The sequence below is a fragment of the Manis pentadactyla genome, chromosome 16 (genome assembly GCF_030020395.1).
Source record: "Manis pentadactyla isolate mManPen7 chromosome 16, mManPen7.hap1, whole genome shotgun sequence".
NCBI classification, from domain to species: Eukaryota; Metazoa; Chordata; class Mammalia; order Pholidota; family Manidae; genus Manis; species Manis pentadactyla.
In genome coordinates, this window is record NC_080034.1 from 52,987,505 (window position 1) to 53,011,460 (window position 23,956).

At 39.1% G+C, this 23,956-nt stretch overlaps 1 protein-coding gene across 1 annotated transcript in view; it reads left to right on the forward strand.

The window, feature by feature from the left end:
• The first annotated feature begins 265 nt into the window (after positions 1-265).
• The window catches only part of LOC118922216 (bromodomain adjacent to zinc finger domain protein 2B-like), a 107,954-nt gene continuing 84,263 nt past the window's right edge, over positions 266-23,956 (forward strand). Inside the window, exon 1 of the mRNA XM_057493669.1 lies at positions 266-337. Within this exon, the coding sequence (XP_057349652.1) occupies positions 281-337 (57 nt within the window). The 5' untranslated portion in view covers positions 266-280. The remainder of the gene's footprint in view (positions 338-23,956) is intronic.

The following is a 23,956-nucleotide window of genomic DNA, read 5'->3' on the forward strand; positions in this document are numbered from 1 at the left end:
GGCATAGTGTGTGCCCAGAAAGAATAATATTTTGTGAATTTGAAATGCTTTATGGAAGCAGATCAAGTGAGGAATGAGCCAGCTCTTAGAGCTTTGTGCCCTTCTGTGAATCATCTTTAAAGATCTGACCCTGTAATAATTAATGTGCAATGTTCCTCATTCACTGAGGGTTTCTAAGGATTAACTTTATATTGTTCTGTATCATTTTGATTCAGGATTGTTTCTGTAGAGAAATCCCACTTGAGCATCATATACACAGTCATAAAATTCATATCAAGAAATGGGACCAGCCAGTCTTCCCTGCAACCTGAGGCAAAGAGAAAAATGTCATACCCTAGTAAGTCCCTTCACTCACCTGTATTGTTTCTTTTCCAACATTAAAGTAATTGGGATCCACTGAAAAGTGGAAGTTTAAGTACATTAAAATTCAGAACATTATTTTCAGTTCTACTATTTTATTGATGCCAAACCAGAATTTAGTATGCTTTAATGTCCCTTGCTTTCAAAAAGCTAACTTATCAATATGTTAATATCCCTTGTAGCTTGTCATTTTCAAACGGGATTATCATTGTGCTTGATGATTTCTCCTGAATTAGTGTTGAACATAATTTTTAAAAATTATCTTCATCCACTAATATGTTCTTTGCCAGACCTCTATGTGAATGTATTTGTTAAAACATGCATAAATTAACCAAGGGAACATCTGTCTATTTTGATACATGATTGGAGTGAGCATATTTCATGAATCAGGTTTAGAAGATCAAAATATGATGTCTTTTCTCTTCATGCCACCTACTGCATGCTGCTTAAAACCATCTAAGGTGAAGTTGTTACCAAATGAAACAAACCTGTTTCCACTCAGCCAACATACGGCAAAGCCAAACACTGACCTAGCAGTGAAACCAAACCCTGACTTTGGGATGTGGCTTTTTTGACATTGGGAAAGAAGGTGGGTGTTCCCCAAGCAAGGAGAGTGGATAGCTAAAGCTTAAAGCCCTGCACTCACTATTGGCTTCTAAGCAAGGGCTTATAAAGGTTATGGGAAAGGGTTGCAGGATGTGTGATGAGCTTGTGGCATTGTTCTGACGGGTCCGTGGTGAGGTGACAGGGGACTGTTTGAGCAGTGTTAGCTGTCAGCCTTCTGGCTCCACCGAGGCTAGAGTCCACGTGCTCCTCATTGTCAGGAGGTGGCTCGTCTGGTGGGGCCTAAATTCCTGTAAAACAAGTCAAGGATACATGAGTCAAGAGTCTGTCTGTGGCCTTGAGGGGGAAACCAGAGTCCTGGGCCATTTTAGTTCGCTTTACCTTGGTTTTCAAACTCCCATTTTGTTTAATCTTAACTTACACATTCTGATTCCCATACTGTGGGAGATAATTGATGGACCCAGTCTTCTGTATCAATGACATGTCTGAGGGCCTTTATTAGACAGGGAATACCTGCGCAGTTACAAAACATCTTTAGGACTGAAATCACCGTTAACGCTTAAGAGCCAAAACATTGGCTGCTTTTTCTAAATGAGATGCATTTATGGAAAACAGATTTTCTCAGGTTCTAAGTAGAAAATCTGAAGGTACTTTACTTTTGTGTATCTTGGTTTCTGAGATAACAGTGAGATGTTTCTAATCTCCTTCCTTTTTTATGTGCTTCCTTCTTGTAATAATGGAAAATTCAAGTTTCTTTTTAGCATGCTCATTCCTTTACTTTTTTGGTCTATTTTGAGCTTCAGAAAAAAATGTGCATAAACCTTGCTTTAGCTTTACATTCCTCTACTATACTTTCTACCTAATGTTCTTTATTGGTATGCTAGACGACAGGCATTCTAATAAGCATGAGGAATTACATATTGTCCTGGTTTTTCACTAGAGCTGTTTTTTAACCATTTGCTTATGATTCATATGATGATCTCATCATGATGAATTGCATTAAATTTGAGAGTCTATCTGTGCCAGCGTGCTTCTGAGTTTAGCACTGTGTATTTTATGTGTTACAACTCCTGAGGAAGTTTTCTTAATTACTTAAGGAATCTAAAATTTTCTGGACTACTAACAGGGGTTTTGTTTTAGTTTCTCATAACTGTTGTATAGAATCTTTATTTTACAAGGGTGTCTGTATATAAAACCTATTAGCATGCTGTAGGTCTTACTTCTTAATTGTTTTCATGGAGGAAGCCTGACACAGATTCACACACAGGGGAAGTAGGTGTACATTCAGGGGATTGTCTGCTTCAATTGTGGGCAGTATCTGACCATGGAATTCAGATGCTTTTTACCAATGCTTCTATTAATTCTCTTAATGGTTAATTTCCTATGACATTGGAATAATTGAAATTCTCTTAAATATTTAAAGAGTGTATGTATTATATCTCACAATGTAATATTTCAAGTATACATATTTGTATACTAAAGCCAGAAATATTTTCAATTTACTGTTTTAATTTTCAAATTCATAAAGTATATATGTGTGCCTTACTAAAGTTTTACATTCATACAACATACTTCCAAATTTATATCCTCTCATTGTTTTTTAAAAACAAGTGAACTAATAATCATGCTGCTTGATTAAATTGTCAGTTTTCAGGAGAGTTTTAAAATTGTCAGGATACACCTAAAATTTATTTTCAGTACTCAAAATATCATTCCACAGTGCTAATTTGCATACAATTTAATAATGATTTTGTATCAAGATTTGGATTCAGCATAGTGTATATTCTTTGCTATTCCATATATTAACTTGTGAGTCATGTTAACCTGTGTCATAGTGCACCAATTACATGTAGTCCCCTACGGCAGCACAGGGGTTAGTCTCTTCCATCACATAGCCCACATACCTCTGCACCATGAATTCCCCGCAAGGTCACGTTGCTCCTTCCTGCCGCTTACCTGGTAATTTGTCCTAAGAGAATCCCACCCCAACAGAGCCGGAGTGGTGATTCTCTCTCTCCAGTCCCCTCTTCATGTTGCTGGGTCATACCTGCAGGGACAGACTCAGAGCAGCACCACGCAAGAATCAAAATGACAGCTGAGACCCCAGCTTCCGTCCTCCGTCAGCCTGGTGGAGAGGACAGGATGCAGTAGTTTGGGGGTGCCATGGGCCTTAACGGGAGGAGCGGCGGTAAGAGGGAATGCCCTTGTCCCTGTCCTGTGCCCTGTGGCAAGGGTTAGAGAGTTTTCATAGTAGCCAGGTGAGGAAAGGCATCATGATAGAAAAAGGGGTTTAAAGTTCTCAGTGTTTCCCCAGGCTCCACAAATTATCCGTCACACTGAAGGTACAGTAACATTAATACAATACTCATGTACTACCTTCTAAATGTTCAGTTTCTTACAAGGTTGATTAGCTTTAGCTTTATAACTTGGTTCATCTGGGGTAAATCAAGCTCTTCATCTGTAACATTTTGTGGTCAGATTGGCTTAATGGCATAGTATGAACACAGTCATTTAGAAGAGTGTTTTCAGATAATTTCAGACTTAGAGAAAACCTGCAATATCCCTGATATTCCTTCATTCAGATTTTCCAGTGGTCACTGCACCACTACATTTGCACCATCATAGAAAATTGTCCACTGTATTTTTCCAATTAGAGGCACAATTTACCACAGAAATATTACATGACCCACATTAGGAAATCAAAATTGTTGATAATTCTTACCTGCAGACAAGCTTTAAGTATCAGCAAGTACATCAACTATGAGAAAAATATGTCTGCATTCTGGTCCTTAGACTTTGTCATTTTCGTGACCTCAGTTGGGTTAGAGTACAAAGTTTTCCCAACATCATTATGTGCAGGCTCAAGAGTCCTTGTCTTCTTGGCCTTAGAGGGGAAGCTTTCAATGTTTCACTGCTGAGTATAATGTTAACGATAGGTTTGTTGTATATGGACATTATCATGCTGAGGTTGTTCCTTCTCTGCTGTTTCTTGCAGGTTTTTATGGTAAAAGTATATTGTATTTTGTAGCATGCTTATTCTGACTCTACTGAGATGATGTGATTTTTTTCATTTACTTCTACTAATCTCATGATTTGCATATTGAACCATCCTTGCCTCCTTGGGATAAGCATCAGCTGGTCATGTGGGGAATCCTTTAATGTGACCTTGAATTTGGTTTACTAATATTTTTAGAAAATGCTCGTCTATTTTATTGTTATTTTTTTATTAAGTTATCATTGATATATAGTCTTATGAATGTTTCACATGAGCAACAGTGTGGTTACTACATTCCCCCTTATTATCAAGTCCACAACACATACCCCTTTACAGGCACTGTGCATCAGCATAGTAAGAATTTTGCATCTATTTTCAATAAGAATATTGGTCTGCAGTCGTGTTTTTTCATGGCATACTAATCTGGATTGATATCAGGGTAGTGGTGGCCTCATAGAGTGAGCTTGGAAGTGTTCTGTACTCTTCAGTTTTTTGGAAGATTTTGAGGAAGATTGACATTATTTCTTTATAAGAGTTTGGTAGAATTCTCCAGCGAAGCTCTCCAGTTACCGGAATCTCTTGTACAGCAAGTGTTCTGTCTTTTTTTTCATTCATTTATTCTTTCATCAAATATTTATTTATTTTATTTTGGTATCATTAATATACAATCACATGAGCAACATTGTGCTTACTAGATTCCCCCCATTATCACGTCCCCACCACATACCACATTACAGTCACTGTCCATCAGCGTACTAAGATGCTATAGAGTCACTACTTTTCTTCTCTGTGTGATACTGTCTTCCTCGTTCCCCCAACTATGTTATGGGTGCTAATTGTAATGCCCATTAGTCCCCTTCTCCCTACCTTGCCACCCACTCTCGCCAGTCCCTTTCCCTTTGGTGACCATTAGTCCAGTCTTGGGTTCTGTGAGTCTGCCGCTGTCACGTTCCTTCAATTTTTGCTTGGTTGTTAACACTGCACAAATGAGTGAAATCATTTGGTACTTGTCTTTCTCCACCTGGCTTATGTCACTGGGCATAATACCCTCTAGCTTCATCCATGTTGTTGCAAATGGTGGGATTTGCTTCTTTCTTTTGGTTGAGTAGTATTCCATTGTGTATATGTACCACCTCTTCTTTATCCATTCATCTACTGATGGACACTTAGGTTGCTTCCATTTCTTGGCTATTGTAAATAGTGCTTCAATAAACACAGGGGGGAGTTGCATGTGTCTTTTTGAATCTGAGAATTTGTTTTCTTTGTGTAAATTCCTAGGAGTGGAATTCCCAGGTTACATGGTATCTCTGTTTTGAGTTTTTTGAGGAACCTCCAATACTACTGTCCACAATGGTTGAACTAATTTACATTCCCACCAGCAGTGTAGGACTGTTCCTCTTTCTCCCCATCCTCGCCAGCATTTGTTGTTCCTAATCTTTTGATGTTGGCCATCGTAACTGGTATGAGGTGAATAGTTTATTGTGGTTTTAATTTGTATTTCCCTGATAATTAGAAATGTGGAGCATCTTTTCATGTGCCTGATTGCCATCTGAATTTCTTCTTTGGAGAAGTGTCTGTTCATATCTTCCACCTATTTTTTAAAATGGTTATTTGCTTTTTGAGTGTTGAGGTGTGTGAGTCATGTATTTTGGATGTTAACCCCTTGTTGGATATGTCATTTACAAATATATTCTCCCATACTGTAGGATGCATTTTTGTTCTGCTGATGGTATCCTTTGCTGTACAGAAGCTTTTTAACATGATGTAGTCCCATTTGTTCATTTTTTATTTTGTTTCCCTTGCCTGAGGAGATGAGTTCAGGAAAAAATTGCTCAGGTTTATATTCAAGAGATTTTTGCCTATGTTTTCTTCTTAAGAGTTTTATGGTTTCATGACTTACATTCAGGTCTTTGATCCATTTTGAGTTTGCTTTTGTGTATGGGATTAGACAACAATCCAGGTTCATTCTCTTGCATGTAGCTGTCCAGTTTTGCCAACACCAGTTGTTGAAGAGGCTGTCATTTCCGCATTGTGTATCCATGGCTCCTTGATTTTATATTAATTGACCATATATGCTTGGGTTAATATCTGGGTTCTCTAGTCTGTTCCATTGGTCTATGGGTCTGTTCTTGTGCCAGTACCAAATTGTCTTAATTACTGTGGCTTTGTAGTAGAGCTTGAAGTCGGGGAGCATGATCCCCCCAACCCTCCACTTTATTCTTTGTTCTCGGGATTGCTTTGGCTATTTGGGTTCTCTATTGTTCCATACAAATTTTAGAACTATTTGCTGTGGTTCATTGAAGAACGCTGTTGGTATTTTGATAGGGATTACATTGAATCTGTAGATTGCTTTAGGCAAGATGGCCGTTTTGACAGTATTAGTTCTTCCTATCCATGAGCACAGGATGTGTTTCCATTTGTTGGTATCTTCTTTAATTTCTCTCATGAGTGTCTTGTAGTTTTCAGAGTATATGTCTTTTACTTCTTGGCTAGGTTTATTCCTTGGTATTTTATTCTTACTGATGTATATGTGAATGGAATTGTTTTCCTGATTTCTATTTCTGCTCTTTTATCGTTAGTGTATAGGAATGGAAGAGATTTCTGTGTATTAGTTTTGTATCCTGCAGCTTTGCTGAATTCAGATATTAGATCCAGCAGTTTTGAAGTGGATTATTTAGGGCTTTTTATGTACAATATCATGTCATCTGCAAACAGTGAGAGTTTAACTTCTTCCTTACCAATCTGGATGCCCTTTATTTCTTTGTGTTGTCTAATTGTTGTGGCAAGGACGTCCATAACAATGTTGAATAAAAGTGAGAAGAGTGGGAATTCTTGTCTTGTTCCCGATCTTAAAAGTAGTAAGTTGTTAAGTATGATGTTGGCCTTGGGTTTGTCATTTATGGCCTTTATTATGTAGAGGTACTTGCCCTCTATACCCATTTTGTTGAGAGTTTATATCATGAATGGATGTTGAATTTTGTCGAATGCTTTTTCAGTGTCCATAGAGATGATCATGTGGTTTTTGTCCTTCTTTTTGTTGATGGATTTTCTAATATTGTACCATCCTTGAGTTCCTGGAATAAATGCTACTTGGTCATGGTGGATGATCTTTTTGATGATAATTTTGAATTCGGTTTGCTAATATTTTGTTGAGTATTTTTACATCTATGTTCATCAGGGATATTGGTGTGTAATTTTATTTTTTTTGTGGTGTCTTTCCTGGTTTTGGTATTAGAGTGATGCTGGCATTATAGAATGAGTTTGGGAGTATTCCCTCCTCCTCTACTTTTTGGCAAACTAAGGAGGATGGGAGTTAGGTCTTCTCTAAATGTTTCATTAAATTCAGTGGTTTAGGCATCTGATCTGGGGGTTTTGTTCTTTAGGTAGTTTTTTGATTACCAGTTCAGTTTTGTTGCTGGTAATTGGTCTATTCAGATTTTCTGTTTTTCTTGAGTCAGTCTTGGAAGGTTGTATTTTTCTAGAAAGTTGTCCATTTTTTCTAGGTTATCCAGTTTGTTAGCATATGATTTTTCATAGTATTCTATCATCATTCTTTGTATTTTTGTGGTGCCCATAGTGATTCTTCCTTTATCATTTCTGATTCTGCTTAGTTGTGTAGACTCCTTTTTTTCTTGTCTGGCTAGGGACTTACCTATTTTGTTTATTTTCTCTAAGAAACAGCTCCCACTTTCATTGATTCTTTCTATTGTTTTATCCTTCTCGATTTTATGTATTTGTGCTCTAATCTTATGTCCCTCTTTCTGCTGACTTTGGCCCTCATTTGTTCTTTTTGTAGTTTCACTGTGAGGTTAGACTGTTTATATGGGACTGTTCCTCTTTTCTGAGGTAGGCCTGTATCGCAGTATACTTCCCTCTTAGGATGGCCTTTGCTGAGTCCCACAGAGTGTCAGAACAGACTCCTGTAAGTGTCTGGCCAGCTAGGCTGAGGGACTTCAAGAAAAAATGGCACCCCACAGCCCCTCTTCCCCTGGATACATCTCCAGCATATCCCCTCCCTCTGTCACACACCCCAATGTTAATGAATAAATCACATATAATTTAGGTGCTTTTCAAACTGCTGGGTCTCAGATGGATCATCAGCACACCCGCCCTCCAGGAGCAGAGGCTAAGCCTTCGAGAGTCCTCTGGCCGTCCCAGAGTTCAGCCACACTGATTCTCAAAGCCAGAGGGCTCGTCTTTCCGTGGCGGCACTGGTGTAGGCTTCATCCCCTCACCCTCCATGCCTGCTCCCTCTCATTCATGGGGGGTGGGGCATGACAGGAGATGGGGCTGACCACAGCTCTGCCCTTTTACCCTTCTCAGTGTGGCCTCTTGTCATTAGCTATGGAAGTTCTGTTTTGTCTTTAGGTTATTTCCAGAGTGGGTCATATTGCATGTAGTTTCCTAGGTGTGTACATGAGAAGAGGTGATCCCAGGGATTTTCTGTTCCACGGTCTTCTCAGAATCCTCGCTGAAGCCTACTTTTCTTTTTTTTTTCTTTTCTTTTTTTTTTATTGAAGGGTAGTTGATAGCAGTATTGCATTACATTAGTTTCAGGTGTACAACACAGTGATTCAACATTTATATACATGATAATTCTAGGTACCAGGTATCACCATACCAAGTTGTTACAATATTTTGACTATATTCCTTATGCTATACATTGCATCCCGGTTACTTATTTATTTTACAATTGGAAGTGTGTTTATATATATATATATACATATATATATATATATATATATATATTTTGTGAGGGCATCTCTCATATTTATTGATCAAATAGTTGTTAACCACAATAAATTTCTGTATAGGGGGGTCAATACTCAATGCACAATCATTAATCCACCCCAAGCCTAATTTTCGTCAGTCTCCAATCTTCTGATGCATAATGAACAAATTCTTACATGGAGCACAAATTCTTACATAGTGAATAAGTTACATGGTGAGCAGTGCAAGGGCAGTCATCACAGAAGCTTTCGGTTTTGTTCATGCATTATGAACGATACACAGTCAGTTCAAATATGAATATTCATTTGATTTTTAAACTTGATTTATATGTGGATACCACATTTCTCTATTATTATTATTTTTAATAAAATGCTGAAGTGGTAGGTAGATACGAGATAAAGGTAGAAAACAGAGTTTAGTGTTGTAAGAGAGCAAATGTAGATGATCAGGTGTGTGCCTGTAGACTATGTGTTAATCCGAGCTAGACGAGGGCAATAAACATCCATGTATGCAGAAGATTTCTCTCAGAATATGAGGGGGGAGGTTCTAAGCCTCACCTCTGCTGCTCCCCATTTTCTCATCAGATGGCCCCCTGCGACTGTGCCTGTCTTAGGTTGTTCCTCCCTTGAGGAATCTTACCCATCTCTGGCTAACCAGTCATCTTCCGGGGCCATACAGGGAAATGTGAAGTTGCTAAGTGAGAGAGAAGCCTTATTGTTTGAAAAGGTTAGCTTTTTACTTCTTTGCATATTTATGCCCTGTGGCTTCTATGCCCAGCATTTGTCTTGAGGTGTCTTTACCACTTGGAAGAATTATGATACTCGGTAAATTCGACATGTGGCACGAGTTCTATTTAAAGGTTGTGATTAGGTAGGAAGAAGAAAAGCTATAGAAGTAGCAGGCAGAAGAAAACCTGGGAAGATTGATTATTTCTTTGACATATCTTCTTGTAGAGTAACTTCAGCATGGATAGGTTTTAAACTACTAATTAAATTGTGCACACAAATTAACATAATAGGAATATAGTTACCTAACCAAAGCATACCTGTAATTACCAGCCATCTCCAGTGAAATCAAGAAAACCAGTTAGGCACCTTAGGCATTTGTGAAAACTTATCTATGATATGGTGGATATTGTCCGACTGAACTTAAACAGTCTGAGAGAATTCAGATAAACTAGAAACCCCATTCCTGGGGACTGTTCATATCCCATATGTTCTTTTAACGATAAATAGTCTGTGGTTGTAAGATTTTGGAGTGCTACAATTTGCACTTCTCCTAATTCTTAGTTGAGTTCCAACAGTATAGATCCAGTCCAATTTTTGTTTTACTGTATGCACAGGCCAGCTTAGATATCTCCTTCATCATTCCCATGGTAAGTCCAGGAACTGGTGGGATGAGTGCATCTACACCTGTGACAGTGCGTGGATCTTTGTTGGAGTTTTTTTTTTTTTGCTGATCATCTTCTGTCATGAGTCTTCCCGAGAGTGCAGATGTTAGAAGTTCTTTTTCATATCGTATCTTAGTTCATTTTCCGGGTAGCCAAATTAGGCTTTGATCCTCTGTATAAACACAAACAGACCCTTTGCCTACACTTTTATATGCCCTTTATATCATTGTGTAGAACTCATTAGAGGTCACCACATAGGAACTGCTTTTTTTTAATCTTTAATCTACACTTACATGACGAATACTTTGTTTACTAGGCTCTCCCCTATACCAGGTCCCCCCTATATACTCCTTTACAGTCACTGTCCATCAGCGTAGCAAACGGTTGTAGAATCACTACTTGTCTTCTCTGTGTTGTACAGCCCTCCCCTTTCTCCTACCCCGCTATGGATGCTAATCTTAATACCCCTCTTTTTCTGCCCCCCCTTATCCCTCACTACCCACCCATCCTCCCCAGTCCCTTTCCCTTTGGTACCTGTTAGTCCATTCTTGAGTTCTGTGATTCTGCTGCTGTTTTGTTCCTTCAGTTTTTCCTTTGTTCTTATATTCCACAGATGAGTGAAATCATTTGGTATTTCTCTTTCTCTGCTTGGGTTGTTTCACTGAGCATAATACCCTCCAGCTCCATCCATGTTGCTGCAAATGGTTGGATTTGCCCTTTTCTTATGGCTGAGTAGTATTCCATTGTGTATATGTACCACATCTTCTTTATCCATTCATCTATCGATGGACATTTAGGTTGCTTCCAATTCTTGGCTATTGTAAATAGTGCTGCGATAAACATAGGGGGTACATTTGTCTTTCTCATACTTGATTGCTGCATTCTTAGGGTAAATTCCTAGGAGTGCAATTCCTGGGTCAAATGGTATGTCTGTTTTGAGCATGTTGATGTACCTCCATACTGCTTTCCACAATGGTTGAACAAGTTTACATTCCCACCAGCAGTGTAGGACGGTTCCTCTTTCTCCACAGCCTCGCCAACATTTGTTGTTGTTTGTCTTTTGGATGGCAGCCATCCTTACTGGTGTGAGGTGATACCTCATTGTAGTTTTAATTTGCATTTCTCTGATAATTAGCGATGTGGAGCATCTTTTCATATGTCTGTTGGCCATCTGTATTTCTTTTTTGGAGAACCGTCTGTTCAGTTCCTTTGCCCATTTTTTAATTGGGTTATTTGTTTTTTGTTTGTTGAGGCGTGTGAGCTCTTTATATATTCTGGACGTCAAGCCTTTATCGGATGTGTCATTTTCAAGATATTCTCCCATACTGTAGGGTTCCTTTTTGTTCTATTGATGGTGTCTTTTGCTGTACAGAAGCTTTTCAGCTTAATATAGTCCCACTTACTCATTTTTGCTGTTGTTTTCCTTGCCCGGGGAGATATGTTCAAGAAGAGGTCACTCATGTTTATGCCTAAGAGGTTTGTGCCTATGTTTTCTTCCAAGAGTTTAATGGTTTCGTGACTTACATTCAGTTCTTTGATCCATTTTGAGTTTACTTTTGTATATGGGGTTAGACAATGGTCCAGTTTCATTCTCCTACACGTAGCTGTCCAGTTTTGCCAGCACCATCTGTTGAAGAGACTGTCATTTCGCCATTGTATGTCCATGGCTCCTTTATCAAATATTAATTGACCATATATGTTTGGGTTAATGTCTGGATTCTCTAGTCTGTTCCATTGGTCTGTGGCTCTGTTCTTGTGCCAGTACCAAATTGTCTTGATTACTATGGCTTTATAATCGAGCTTGAAGTTGGGGAGTGTGATCCCCCCTACTTTATTCTTCTTTCTCAGGATTGCTTTGGCTATTCGGGGTCTTTTGTGTTTCTATATGAATTTTTGAATTATTTGTTCCAGTTCATTGAAGAATGTTGCTGGTAGTTTCATAGGGATTGCATCAAATCTGTATATTGCTTAGGCAGGATGGCCATTTTGACGATATTAATTCTTCCTAGCCATGTGCATGGGATGCGTTTCCATCTGTTAGTGTCCCCTTTAATTTCTTTTAAGAGTGACTTGTAGTTTTCAGAATATAAGTCTTTCACTTCTTTGGTTAGGTTTATTCCTAGGTATTTTATTTTTTTTGATGCAATTGTGAATGGAGTTGTTTTCCTGATTTCTCTTTCTGTTGGTACATTGTTGGTATATAGGAGAGCCACAGATTTCTGTGTGTTGATTTTGTATCCTGCAACTTTGCTGTATTCCGATATCAGTTCTAGTAGTTCTGGGGTGGAGTCTTTAGGGTTTTTTATGTACAGTATCATGTCATCTGCAAATAGTGACAGTTTGACTTCTTCTTTACCAATCTGGATTCCTTGTATTTCTTTATTTTGTCTGATTGCCGTGGCTAGGTCCTCTAGTACTATGTTAAATAACAGTGGGGAGAGTGGGCATCCTTGTCTAGTTCCCGATCTCAGCGGAAATGCTTTCAACTTCTCGCTATTCAATATAATGATGGCTGTGGGTTTTTCATAGATGGCCTTTATTATGTTGAGGTACTTGCCCTCTATTCCCATTTTGCTGAGAGTTTTTATCATGAATGAATGTTGAACTTTGTCAAATGCTTTTTCAGCATCTATGGAGATGATCATGTGGTTTTTGTCTTTCTTTTTGTTGATGTGGTGGATGATATTGATGGACTTTCGAATGTTGTGCCATCCTTGCATCCCTGGGATGAATCCCACTTGGTCATGGTGTACGATGGTTATGATGTATTTTTGAATTCGGTTTGCTAAAATTTTGTTGAGTATTTTTGCGTCTACGTTCATCAGGGATATTGGTCTGTAGTTTTTTTTTTGGTGGTGTCTTTGCCTGGTTTTGGTATTAGTGTGATGTTAGCTTCATAGAATGAGTTTGGGAGTATCCCCTCCTCTTCTATTTCTTGGAAAACTTTAAGGAGAATGGGTATTATGTCTTCCCTGTATGTCTGATAAAATTCCGAGGTAAATCCATCTGGCCCGGGGGTTTTGTCCTTTGGTAGTTTTTTGATTACCGCTTCAATTTCGTTGCTGGTAATTGGTCTGTTTAGATTTTCTGTTTCTTTTTGGGTCAGTCTTGGAAGGTTGTATTTTTCTAGGAAGTTGTCCATTTCTCCTGGGTTTCCCAGCTTGTTAGCATATAGGTTTTCATAGTAGTCTCTAATAATTCTTTGTATTTCTGCGGGGTCCGTCGTGATTTTTCCTTTCTCATTTCTGATACTGTTGATTTGTGTTGACTCTCTTTTCCTCTTAATAAGTCTGGCTAGAGGCTTATCTATTTTGTTTATTTTCTCGAAGAACCAGCTCTTAGTTTCATTGATTTTTGCTATTGTTTTATTCTTCTCAATTTTATTTATTTCTTCTCTGATCTTTATTATGTCCCTCCTTCTGCTGACCTTAGGCCTCATTTGTTCTTCTTTTTCCAATTTCGATAGTTGTGACATTAGACCGTTCATTTGGGATTGCTCTTCCTTTTTTAAATATGCTTGGATTGCTATATACTTTCCTCTTAAGACTGCTTTTGCTGTGTCCCACAGAAGTTGGGGCTTTGTGTTGTTGTTGTCATTTGTTTCCATATATTGCTGGATCTCCATTTTGATTTGTTCATTGATCCATTGATTATTTAGGAGCGTGTTGTTTAGCCTCCATGTGTTTGTGAGCCTCTTTGCTTTCTTTGAACAGTTTATTTCTAGTTTAATGCCTTTGTGGTCTGAAAAGTTGGTTGGTAGGGTTTCAATCTTTTGGAATTTACTGAGGCTCTTTTTGTGTCCTAGTATGTGGTCTATTCTGGAGAATGTTCCATGTGCACTTGAGAAGAACGTGTATCCTGTTGCTTTTGGATGTAGAGTTCTGTAGATGTCTATTAGGGCCATCTGTTCTAGTGTGTTGTTCAGTGCCTCTGTGTCCTTACTTATTTTCTGTCTGGTGGATCTGTCCTTTGGAGTGAGTGGTGTGTTGATGTCTCCTATAATGAATGCATTGCATTCTATTTCCTCCTTTAGTTCTATTAATATTTGTTTCAGGTATGTTGGTGCTCCTGTATTGCATGCATATATATTTATAATGGTTATATCCTCTTGATGGACTGAGCCCCTTATCATTATGTAATGTCCTTCTTTGTCTTTTGTTACTTTCTTTATTTTGAAGTCTGTTTTGTCTGATACCAGAATTGCAACACCTGCTTTCTTCTCTCTGTTGTTTGCTTGAAATATCTTTTTCCATCCCTTGACTTTAAGTCTGTGCGCGTCTTTGGGTTTGAGGTGAGTCTCTTGTAAGCAGCATATGGATGGATCCTGCTTTTTTATCCATTCTATTACTCTGTGTCTTTTGATTGGTGCATTCAGTCCATTTACATTTAGGGTGATTATTGAAAGGTATGAATTTATTGCCATTGCAGGCTTTAAGTTTGTGGTTACCAAAGGTTTAGGGTTAGCTTCTTTACTATCTTACTGTCTAACTTAACTCGCTTTTTGAGCTATTATAAACACAGTCTGATGATTCTTTATTTCTCTCCCTTCTTATTCCTCCTCCTCCGTTCTTCATATGTTGGGTGTTTTGTTGTGTGCTCTTTTTAGGAGTGCTCCCATCTAGAGCAGTCCCTGTAGGATGCCCTGTAGAGGTGGTTTATGGGAGGCAAATTCCCTCAACTTTTGCTTGTCTGGGAATTGTTTAATCCCTCCTTCCTATTTAAATGATATTCGTGCTGGATACAGTAGTCTTGGTTCGAGGCCCTTCTGTTTCATTGCATTAAGTATATCATGCCATTCTCTTCTGGCCTGTAGGGTTTCTGTTGACAAGTCTGATGATAGCCTGATGGGTTTTCCTTTGTAGGTAACCTTTTTTTTCTCTCTGGCTGCCTGTAATACTTTGTCCTTGTCTTTGATCTTTGCCATTTTAATTATTATGTGTCTTGGTGTTGCCCTCCTTGGATCCCTTGTCATGGGAGTTCTGTGTACCTCTGTGGTCTGAGAGGCCATTTCTTCCCCTAGTTTGGGGAAATTTTCAGCAATTATTTCTTCAAAGACATTTTCTATCCCCTTTTCTTTCTCTACTTCTTCTGGAATGCCTATGATTCTTATATTATTCCTTTTCGATTGGTCACTCAGCTCTCTTAAAATTCTTTCATTCCTGGAGATCCTTTTATCTCTCTCTGCATCAGCCTCTCTGCGTTCCTGTTCTCTGTTTTCTAGTCCATTAATGGTCTCTTGCATCTCGTCCATTCTGTTTTGAAGTCCTTCCAGAGCTTGTTTTATTTCTGAATTCTCCTTCCTTAGTTCTTGCATATTTCTCTGCAAGTCCATCAGCATGGTTATGACTTTTGTTTTGAATTCTTTTTCAGGAAGACTGGCTAAATCTATCTCCCCAGGTTCCTTCTCAGGGGAAGATGTAGCAGATGCCGAAGCTGTCTGGGTTAGTCTTGTCTGGATCATATTTTTTTGCCTTTTCATGTTGACAGGTGCTATTGACTGTCAGCTGGGAGGGCCAAAATTTTCACTTTCTACTGGCCTTTCTTTACTGGGACAACTGTGACCCCTAGTGGCTTGTGTTGGGTAATTGCGTGTAGACTGGGTCTTTGTGTCTTGCCTGGCCGGAAGGGAGAAATTTCCCTTTCTGTGGGCGGAATTTGTCTCAGGCTGCCTCTCTGCTTTCGCAGCTCCCGGTGGGGTAATGGATGGGGGGGCTGCTTGACTGTTTGCCTCCGTGAGGGGTCTCAGAGCTGTTGCCCAGGGGGTTATTGCACCCGGTTTTCCCTGTAATTTCCAGCTGCTGTACTGTGACCTGGGTTGTTTCCGTCAAGCTGTTAAGTCCCTGTCCCTTTAAGATTTTCAAAAACCCCCCGCTTTTCTTTGTCACAGGGGCATCAGCTTCGGCACCCGCTCAGGGGTCTTACTCCCTGTTCCCCCAATATCCAGGGCCCCCTCGGCACGTACTGTGTCTGCGCTCTGGCCCGGATGGCTGGGGCTGGGTGTTCAGCAGTCCTGTGCCCCGTCTCCCTACCGCTCTGCCTATTCTTCTCCCGCCGGGAGCTGGGGGGAGGGGCGCTCGGGTCCCGCCGGGCCGGGGCTTGTATCTTACCCCTTTCACCAGTCGCTGTGTTCTCGCTGGTGTAGCTGCAGTCTGGCCACTGTTCTGCGTCTTCTGGTCTCTCTTTTAGGGCTAGTTGTGTTTGTTGTATTTTCAAAAGTATATATGTTTTTGGGAGGATATTTCCACTGTCCTACTCACGCTGCCTTGTTGGCTCCGCCCCCAAGAAGATGAAGCCTACTTTTCTAGGCCTTAATTCCCTCTTCTGCAATGTGAAGAATATATATATATATATATATATATATATATATATATATATATATATGTATATATTAGCAGGCCCTTAACATCAATTCTCTTTTAGGTATGATATTCCAAAAGTCTTTTTATAAACTAATTACCAGGAAATAAGGGATTCTGGAAGTACACTTACAAATAGAAAGGTGGTTTTTTTAAAAAAAGAAGGTAACTTTGTTTTATTTGAGCTATAGTTAAATTTACTGAAAATTGTTTAGCCAGAAATAATTTGGTAAATGATCAATTCACTGAATGACTAACAAACCTAAAACCGTCAGACCAGATACCTTAATCCAGGTTTAAAACATTCACCACGGGTATTTCAGGCAAGGCCTAGAATAGGTACAGTTCCCAATTCTGAAAAATGTAAGTTCATTCATTCATTTATATAACATTGATCAGTCAGGAAGTGCTAGGCATCCCAAATATTAATGTGAGAAATTGACAGTTCCCTAGGACTGCAGATCTGAGAGGAAATACCTGAAGCAAAGGTTTGGTGATACTAAAACTTAAAGAACAAAACAACAGCAAAAAAAATCTCAATAAGTTGGCAAATCATTCAGTGAAAGCTGACTTTTGGTGGATTGGGTTTCCTCATTTACTTATTTACTGCTTCCCCTCCCCCCATATTAAACCATCCTGAAGTATATAAACTCAAACAAAAATGGGAGCAACAAAAGGAACATAAAGACAGCGATGATATAAAAGCACAAGTGAGACTTGAGCACACGTCCTTTTAAGACCTGAACATGGGCCGGTGGACAGGGGACTCCGGCTGTCAGTGAGACAGGAAGTCCAGTTACTTAGACAGCTCAGTGTCCAGAAGGCACAGTGAACACAGACCAGTTGCTCATGAGACGTTCAGCTATACTTTGGAGTATCATTTATGAAGAGTAACGGGAGTGTTGAAATAGAAACTCATATTTAAATAAAATTTCATAATCTTAAAAAAATTCTGAATAATGGAAACATTCTAAAATCAATTCATTTGAGGTAATTTTTTAAATCTTAATACTTGAAAGCAATAAATTTATTCGCCATTTTCCTCAAGTATTTCTCCATCTTCTATCTTCACTTCGTTCAGGAAGAAAACTTTACTTCTTTTTCCCTTTTCCATGTTACTGAGAGGCCACTTCAGACCTGCCTGGTTTCCAGTCAGGCTTCTCTCCGTCACATCCAGGCAGTCCTCTCTCCAAGAAAAGAGCCTCATTATTTACCTGCTTTTCTAGCTGTAGTTCTCAGGCCCTAATTCAGACCATCTTTATTTTGTTAAGTGGACATTTGAGACAGCTTTCTGTCCCAACCTCTGTATCCTTTTTCAGTCTCATCACCTACTCAAGGTGAGGTTCTGGGATCGCCTGAGTCAGAGTGACCCTAGTCTGAGCTCCCAGTTAGAGATGCTTGTCCTTTGAGGAGAGGACACTCTCCAACTTAACCTCTGTAGAGAATGTGCCTTTATAGAGTAGGTGCCTCAAGTGTCTTAAGTAGCGGAAACTGCCTTTATCATTACAGGCTAATAGTATACTGGTATGTGTTACAGTGTAGAGTGAATTTTACTCATTTACTGTGATTATTTCATTCTGTCTGAAAAACATAAACCTTTTTTTTCTTCTCTCTCACCGTAGTATTTATAGAAATGAATGTGTTACTGCTAATGATTTAAATTAGTAACTGTAGAAAGAACTATAATGGTATAAAAGGCTTGATCTGTCACCATCTCTATCTTCTTAGTCATCTTTTTTCTCTTTATCCTGTTTCTTTTAAATCTTAAGATTTTCAGGAACCATTCACTATCTTAGTCTTAGAAATTAAAAAAAGAATAAACTCCTTTTCATGCATAATTTCTGAATGACGAAAAAGCATAGGAATCAAATGACATAAATTGTATTTCCTTTTTCTAAGGAAAAGTTAACTGAGAAAAATACTTTTTTTTTTGTCACCCACAATTGTTTTGACTGTTGAGTGAATTAAAGTTTTAATACAAACTTGACATTTTCCTAACAATCCAGTTCTCATTTTATGAAATCCTGGAGTCAGAGTATAGCCGGTTACATGAAACGCCGTTAGAAAGTATTTATTTATAAATGCCAAAAGCAAAAATGTAAATGATGTCATTTGTCAGGTGAATTTTGGACATCAACATAATCTGTTCCTTTTTGGACACAGGTATATTTTCCTAACTGAGTAAAATATAACTATTAAATATTATAACTGGATTTAAAAAAAAGATTGATTGAACCCTTGAAATTCAATCAAAAGCTCCCCATGCTGGTGAACATAAAGCTGTTCAGCTGGCTTCCTTCTTAGAGTTTTATGGTGTAAAAATGCAGTTAGTACAACTGCTGATCCTACTGACTTCATTTGAAATCCCAGCAAAAATTCTCTCCTCAGAATTAATATTTAAAATGGGAATTACTGAAAAGATTTAGTATAGATATTTTTTTGACATGTAGACACTGAGTATATGCTTTGGTTGTTTCCATAACCCTACCATAACATCATCTTGACTATGCATGCCTGAATACTGTGATCAGTATCAAGTATAAAAATGTCTTTGTAATATCAGTGAAGTACATGTAGTGGCTAAGACCCCAGGTTTTAGAGAGAGACAGTCCTGGGTTCAAATCACACATTTCTGTTCCTTATTGCCAGTGCACATCAGGAAATGATTTAACCTCACTGGGCCTGTGATTCTCTCAATGGTAATATAGGGACAGTAAAACCCACCTTCCTAGGTAAAATGATTATGAAGATTAAAGTAAACAGTGCATTCAAAATGCCTCGGACAAAGCATGGTGCTTGGACTGTGGGGTGTAACTGTCATCCATGATGGGGGCAAGAGCAGTGCTTGTGTCCATGGCACCCGCTGTGTGAGGTCATCATATGCCATGATTCTGAGCCTGGCACCACAGCATAAAGGGCAGTCAGGACTGCTGGCTCTGGCTGCAGAAGTGCCCAGAGTGGTTCAGGTTCAGGCTGCATCCTCCTTTGATATTCTTTGAAGGAATAAGAAACATTTAAAAAATTTTCTTAAGTCTTCACAGCAAAGGAATTCTCTGTCAGAAAAGAAGTATAAGGTAATGTAAAATTGTTCTAGAAAGGTTATTTTGAAAGGATGCTTTTCCTATGTCTGGATATACTACTTTGGACTCTAAATAAGGTCATGTAACAGTGTATTTGATTTGATTGCCTTACGGAGGACAACCAGCTCTTGATTATTACCTGTGCCCTAAGCAGGCTTATTCCTGTAATACACTAGCGTTATGCTGGTGTATGTTTCCATCAACCTTTTTTTTTTTTTTTTTAATTTTTTAAATTAATTTACAAATCAAAAATTCATTTCTTACATCACACTTGCCACATCTTTAGTGCCCAATAGTGCCTGTGACTAGTGACTACCATGTTAGACAACATGGTAAATACAGAATATTCCCATCATCACAGAAAATTAGGCAACACTATTTTGCCCCATAGATGACATTGGACAAAAAAGTCCTTGAGCCCTCATTTCTTCAATGGAAAAGCAAAGATGATATTTCTTGTCTTGTCCTATTTCTGGGACCATTGGGAAGGTAAACCAAAGTGGTATGCGTGCTTTGTCAAATACAAAACAGTATGCAAACCTACAGACTGTCTAAGAGCCCAGACCAATCCCTTTACCAAAGATCGTCAGCCTTGTTTTGTCACCAAGAAACCAGAATGCTTTTGCCCAGACCTTTCGTTTCTGAAGGTATACATTTTGCTCAGGGTGAATAACTTTAAGGTGAAGAAGTTTTGCAGGTATGTTCTTCCCTCCTTCATAACTACGGTCTCTGTTGCATACATAGTAAACCTACTGGTCCATTCAAAGAGTTTCACAGGTCGCAGATTTTCCCTTTGCCTGCTTAGGAAAAGTTCACTATTGTTTTTCATGTCTTCTTCCAAAAAACTCAGCCCAGCTCTTCCATCTCTCATGGGGCATTGGAGCAAGCTCAATCTCGGGACTTGAGGGAGTCTTTGAATTTTCTTATTCGGGATCAACAAAGCCTTCTGTGTTAATCATTCCCCAGCTTTTCTGGTGTTGGTGTCCCACCTATGCATGAAGATCCAAAGAATATGTTTAGTTTTGGAAATTGGGTGGCAGCGCAAACCTACAGGAGCATAAAGGCTGCGCTAGGTCTTTAGGTCCTGCTCTGGCTTCAGCATCCCTGCATGAGCTTTTCCAAGAGCCCCTCTGGGAAGTCACTGGACGAGTTCACAAGCAAGCCCCCAAGAACGTAGAGCTCACTTCAGGAACTCTGCAGCTCATCAGGCAAGGTTGCAGTGAGGGCCAAGGACTGGACACATGGAAGGAATATAGTCAGGAAGAGGGGGCTGCCCTGAATTTACATGGCCCAAGTCCAGCTCTCAAAGTTAGGTCAAAGCAGAACATTCCTCCGGGTGAAGTGATTGTCCTCAGCTTATCCAAGCAGCTGCGTATAGAGCAGAAAGCAAGAATTTCCTCAGCATATGGTCAAGAGAAGCCAGGTATAGTTCAGAGTCCAGACCAGGCTCTGCTGGGTGTTCTATCCCCAGGTTAGCTAGGACTTTGGTGTTAACAGCAGTCAGTGGGTCTGCCTCTGCTCAGATCTGGTGGTTCTCCTTTCATTCGGAGACACAGCTGCCATCCTGTGACAGGTCCCCACCATGCTCCTGCGAGGTCCACTCCCCACTGCTCCTTCGGCTCTGCTGTCTGCCGTATCCGCGTCTCTCTCACTCTTCATTCATTCTTTCATTTTGTTATAGTACATCCTTCAACGGATTTTTGAGGCCTTAAATATCTGAAAATATTGCTATTCTACGCTCAGTTATAATTCATTATTTGGCTGGGCATACAATTATTATTTGGATATTATTTCCCTTTAGAAATTTTAGAGATGCAGCTATTTTCTGATACCTGAACCTTTGTATATAATGTGCTTTCTCTTTCCAGAAACTCACAGAATCTTTTTGTCCCAATATTCATACATCTCAAGATAAACCTTTATGAGCATCTTTTTTCTGCCTCCCATATACTAAGTGACAACCCTTTTGATTGGCCAACTCATGTCCTTCAGTCCTGGGAAATTCTCTTAAGTCATTTCATAGACTCTTTCCACCCTTCTTCCCCTTGGCTTTCTCAGATCTCCTTTTCTATAATTCCTTTTGGACCAGTCCTCTAATATTGTTATAGTCTCTTTCCTATTTGTGTGTTTCTTTATCTTTTTGCTCAACTCTTTGGATGTTTATTCTTCCAATCCTTCCATAGAGACTTTTATTTCAGTCTTCATGTTTTTATTTACCAAAAACTTGTTTTCTTCTCTCTTTGAGTTTTTTTTTTCTCATTTAATTCATGGACTATTTTATCCCTCTTAAGAACATTCATGAAAGATGTTTTGACATCTCTCCTCCCTTGTGTCCATGTTTCCTCCATTTATTTGTTGTGGTCTCTGTATTTCAGGTTGGAGCCTTTCTTAATGGCTGGTTGCTTGTTATAAATAAATTGAGGAAGTAAAAAACTGACTGGGAGCTCTCAGCTGAGCAGTAGAGCCTGTCAGCATTGACTTTACCAGACCGTGTGTTAGGGAACCCCCTTTGTTGGTATCTTTCAGTCTTTCTCGCTGGAGGTAGAGTCTCCAAAGAAGATTTTACCTATCTCTGGCCTGGAGGGGAAAGATCTCGATGGCATTCAATGGTCAAAGAGGGGAGGAGAGATGGAGAGCTCAGCACATGGCATGCATTGAGCAAACAATCACTTAAGTCCCTTGCCTTCGATGTGGTGTCTATACTTAATGCCTGGCATTCCTTAGTCCAATCACTTCCAGTTTTGCCCCTCCAGAAAATAAGCCTTCAGAGTTACCAGGTGTATAACCATGTACGGTAATTATAGCCACAAGTAACAAGTCCCCAAATCTCAATGGCTTAAAATAAATTTACTTCTCATACTGGTAAAGTCTAATGTCCATGTTCCTAGATGGCAGACAGCTCCCATGCAGTCATTCAGGGACCCAGTTTCCTTCCATATTGTGGCTCCATCAGGTCTCAGATATCGTTCTGTTTAGCTCTGTTCTGGAGGGCAAGTGTCCAAAATCAGTCACACAGGGCTGGAGGCACCGTGTCAGTAGAGCTGGTGCTTTCTATCAGGACCGAGGGAGGAATCCATGTCCTTGCCTTGTGTGGCTGCCAGGGGCCACCTGTGTGCCTTGGCTTGTAGCCCTTCCTCTATCTTCAGAGTACATCTCTCCAATGTCTCCTCCACCACCACCTCATCTCTCCATCAACCTTTTTTATCTTCTCTCTCACCATAGTATTTAGAGAAATGAATGTGTTACTGAAAGATTTAAATTAGTAACTGTAGAAAGGGGAATTATAATGGTATAAAAGGCTTGATCTGTCACCATCTCTATCTTCTTAGTCATCTTTTTTGTCATTATCCTGTTTCTTTTAAATCTTAAGAAAGATTATTTTCAGGAACCATTTACTATCTTAGTCTTAGAAATTAAAAAAAGAATAAACTCCTTTTTATGCATGATTTCTGAATGATGAAAAAGCATAGGAATCAAATGATATAAATTGTATTTGCTTTTTCTAAGAAAAAGTTTACTGAGAAAAATACTTTTTTTCCTCACCCACAATTGTTTTGACACTTCAGTGAATTAAACTTTTAATACAAGCTTGAGATTTTCCTAACAGTCCAGTTCTCATTTTATGAAATCCTGGAGTTAGAAGATAGCCCAATACATGAAACACCCTTAGAAAGTTTTATTTATAAATGCAAAAGCAAAAATGTAAATGATGTCATTTGTCAGGTGAATTTTGGACATCAGCATAATCTGTTCCTTTTTGGACACAGGTATATTTTCCTAACTGAGTAAAATATAACTATTAAATATTATAACTGGATTAAAAGAAAGATTAGTTGATTGAACCCTTGAAATTCAATCAAAAGCTCCCCATGCTGGTGAACATAAAACTGTTCTGCTGGCTTCCTTCTTAGAGTTTTATGGTGTAAAAATGCAGTTAGTACAACTGCTGATCCTACTGACTTCATTTGAAATCCCAGCAAAAATTCTCTCCTCAGAATTAATATTTAAAATGGGAATTACTGAAAAGATTTAGTATAGATATTTTTTTGACATGTAGACACTGAGTATATGCTTTGGTTGTTTCCATAACCCTACCATAACATCATCTTGACTATGCATGCCTGAATACTGTGATCAGTATCAAGTATAAAAATGTCTTTGTAATATCAGTGAAGTACATGTAGTGGCTAAGACCCCAGGTTTTAGAGAGAGACAGTCCTGGGTTCAAATCACACATTTCTGTTCCTTATTGCCAGTGCACATCAGGAAATGATTTAACCTCACTGGGCCTGTGATTCTCTCAATGGTAATATAGGGACAGTAAAACCCACCTTCCTAGGTAAAATGATTATGAAGATTAAAGTAAACAGTGCATTCAAAATGCCTCGGACAAAGCATGGTGCTTGGACTGTGGGGTGTAACTGTCATCCATGATGGGGGCAAGAGCAGTGCTTGTGTCCATGGCACCCGCTGTGTGAGG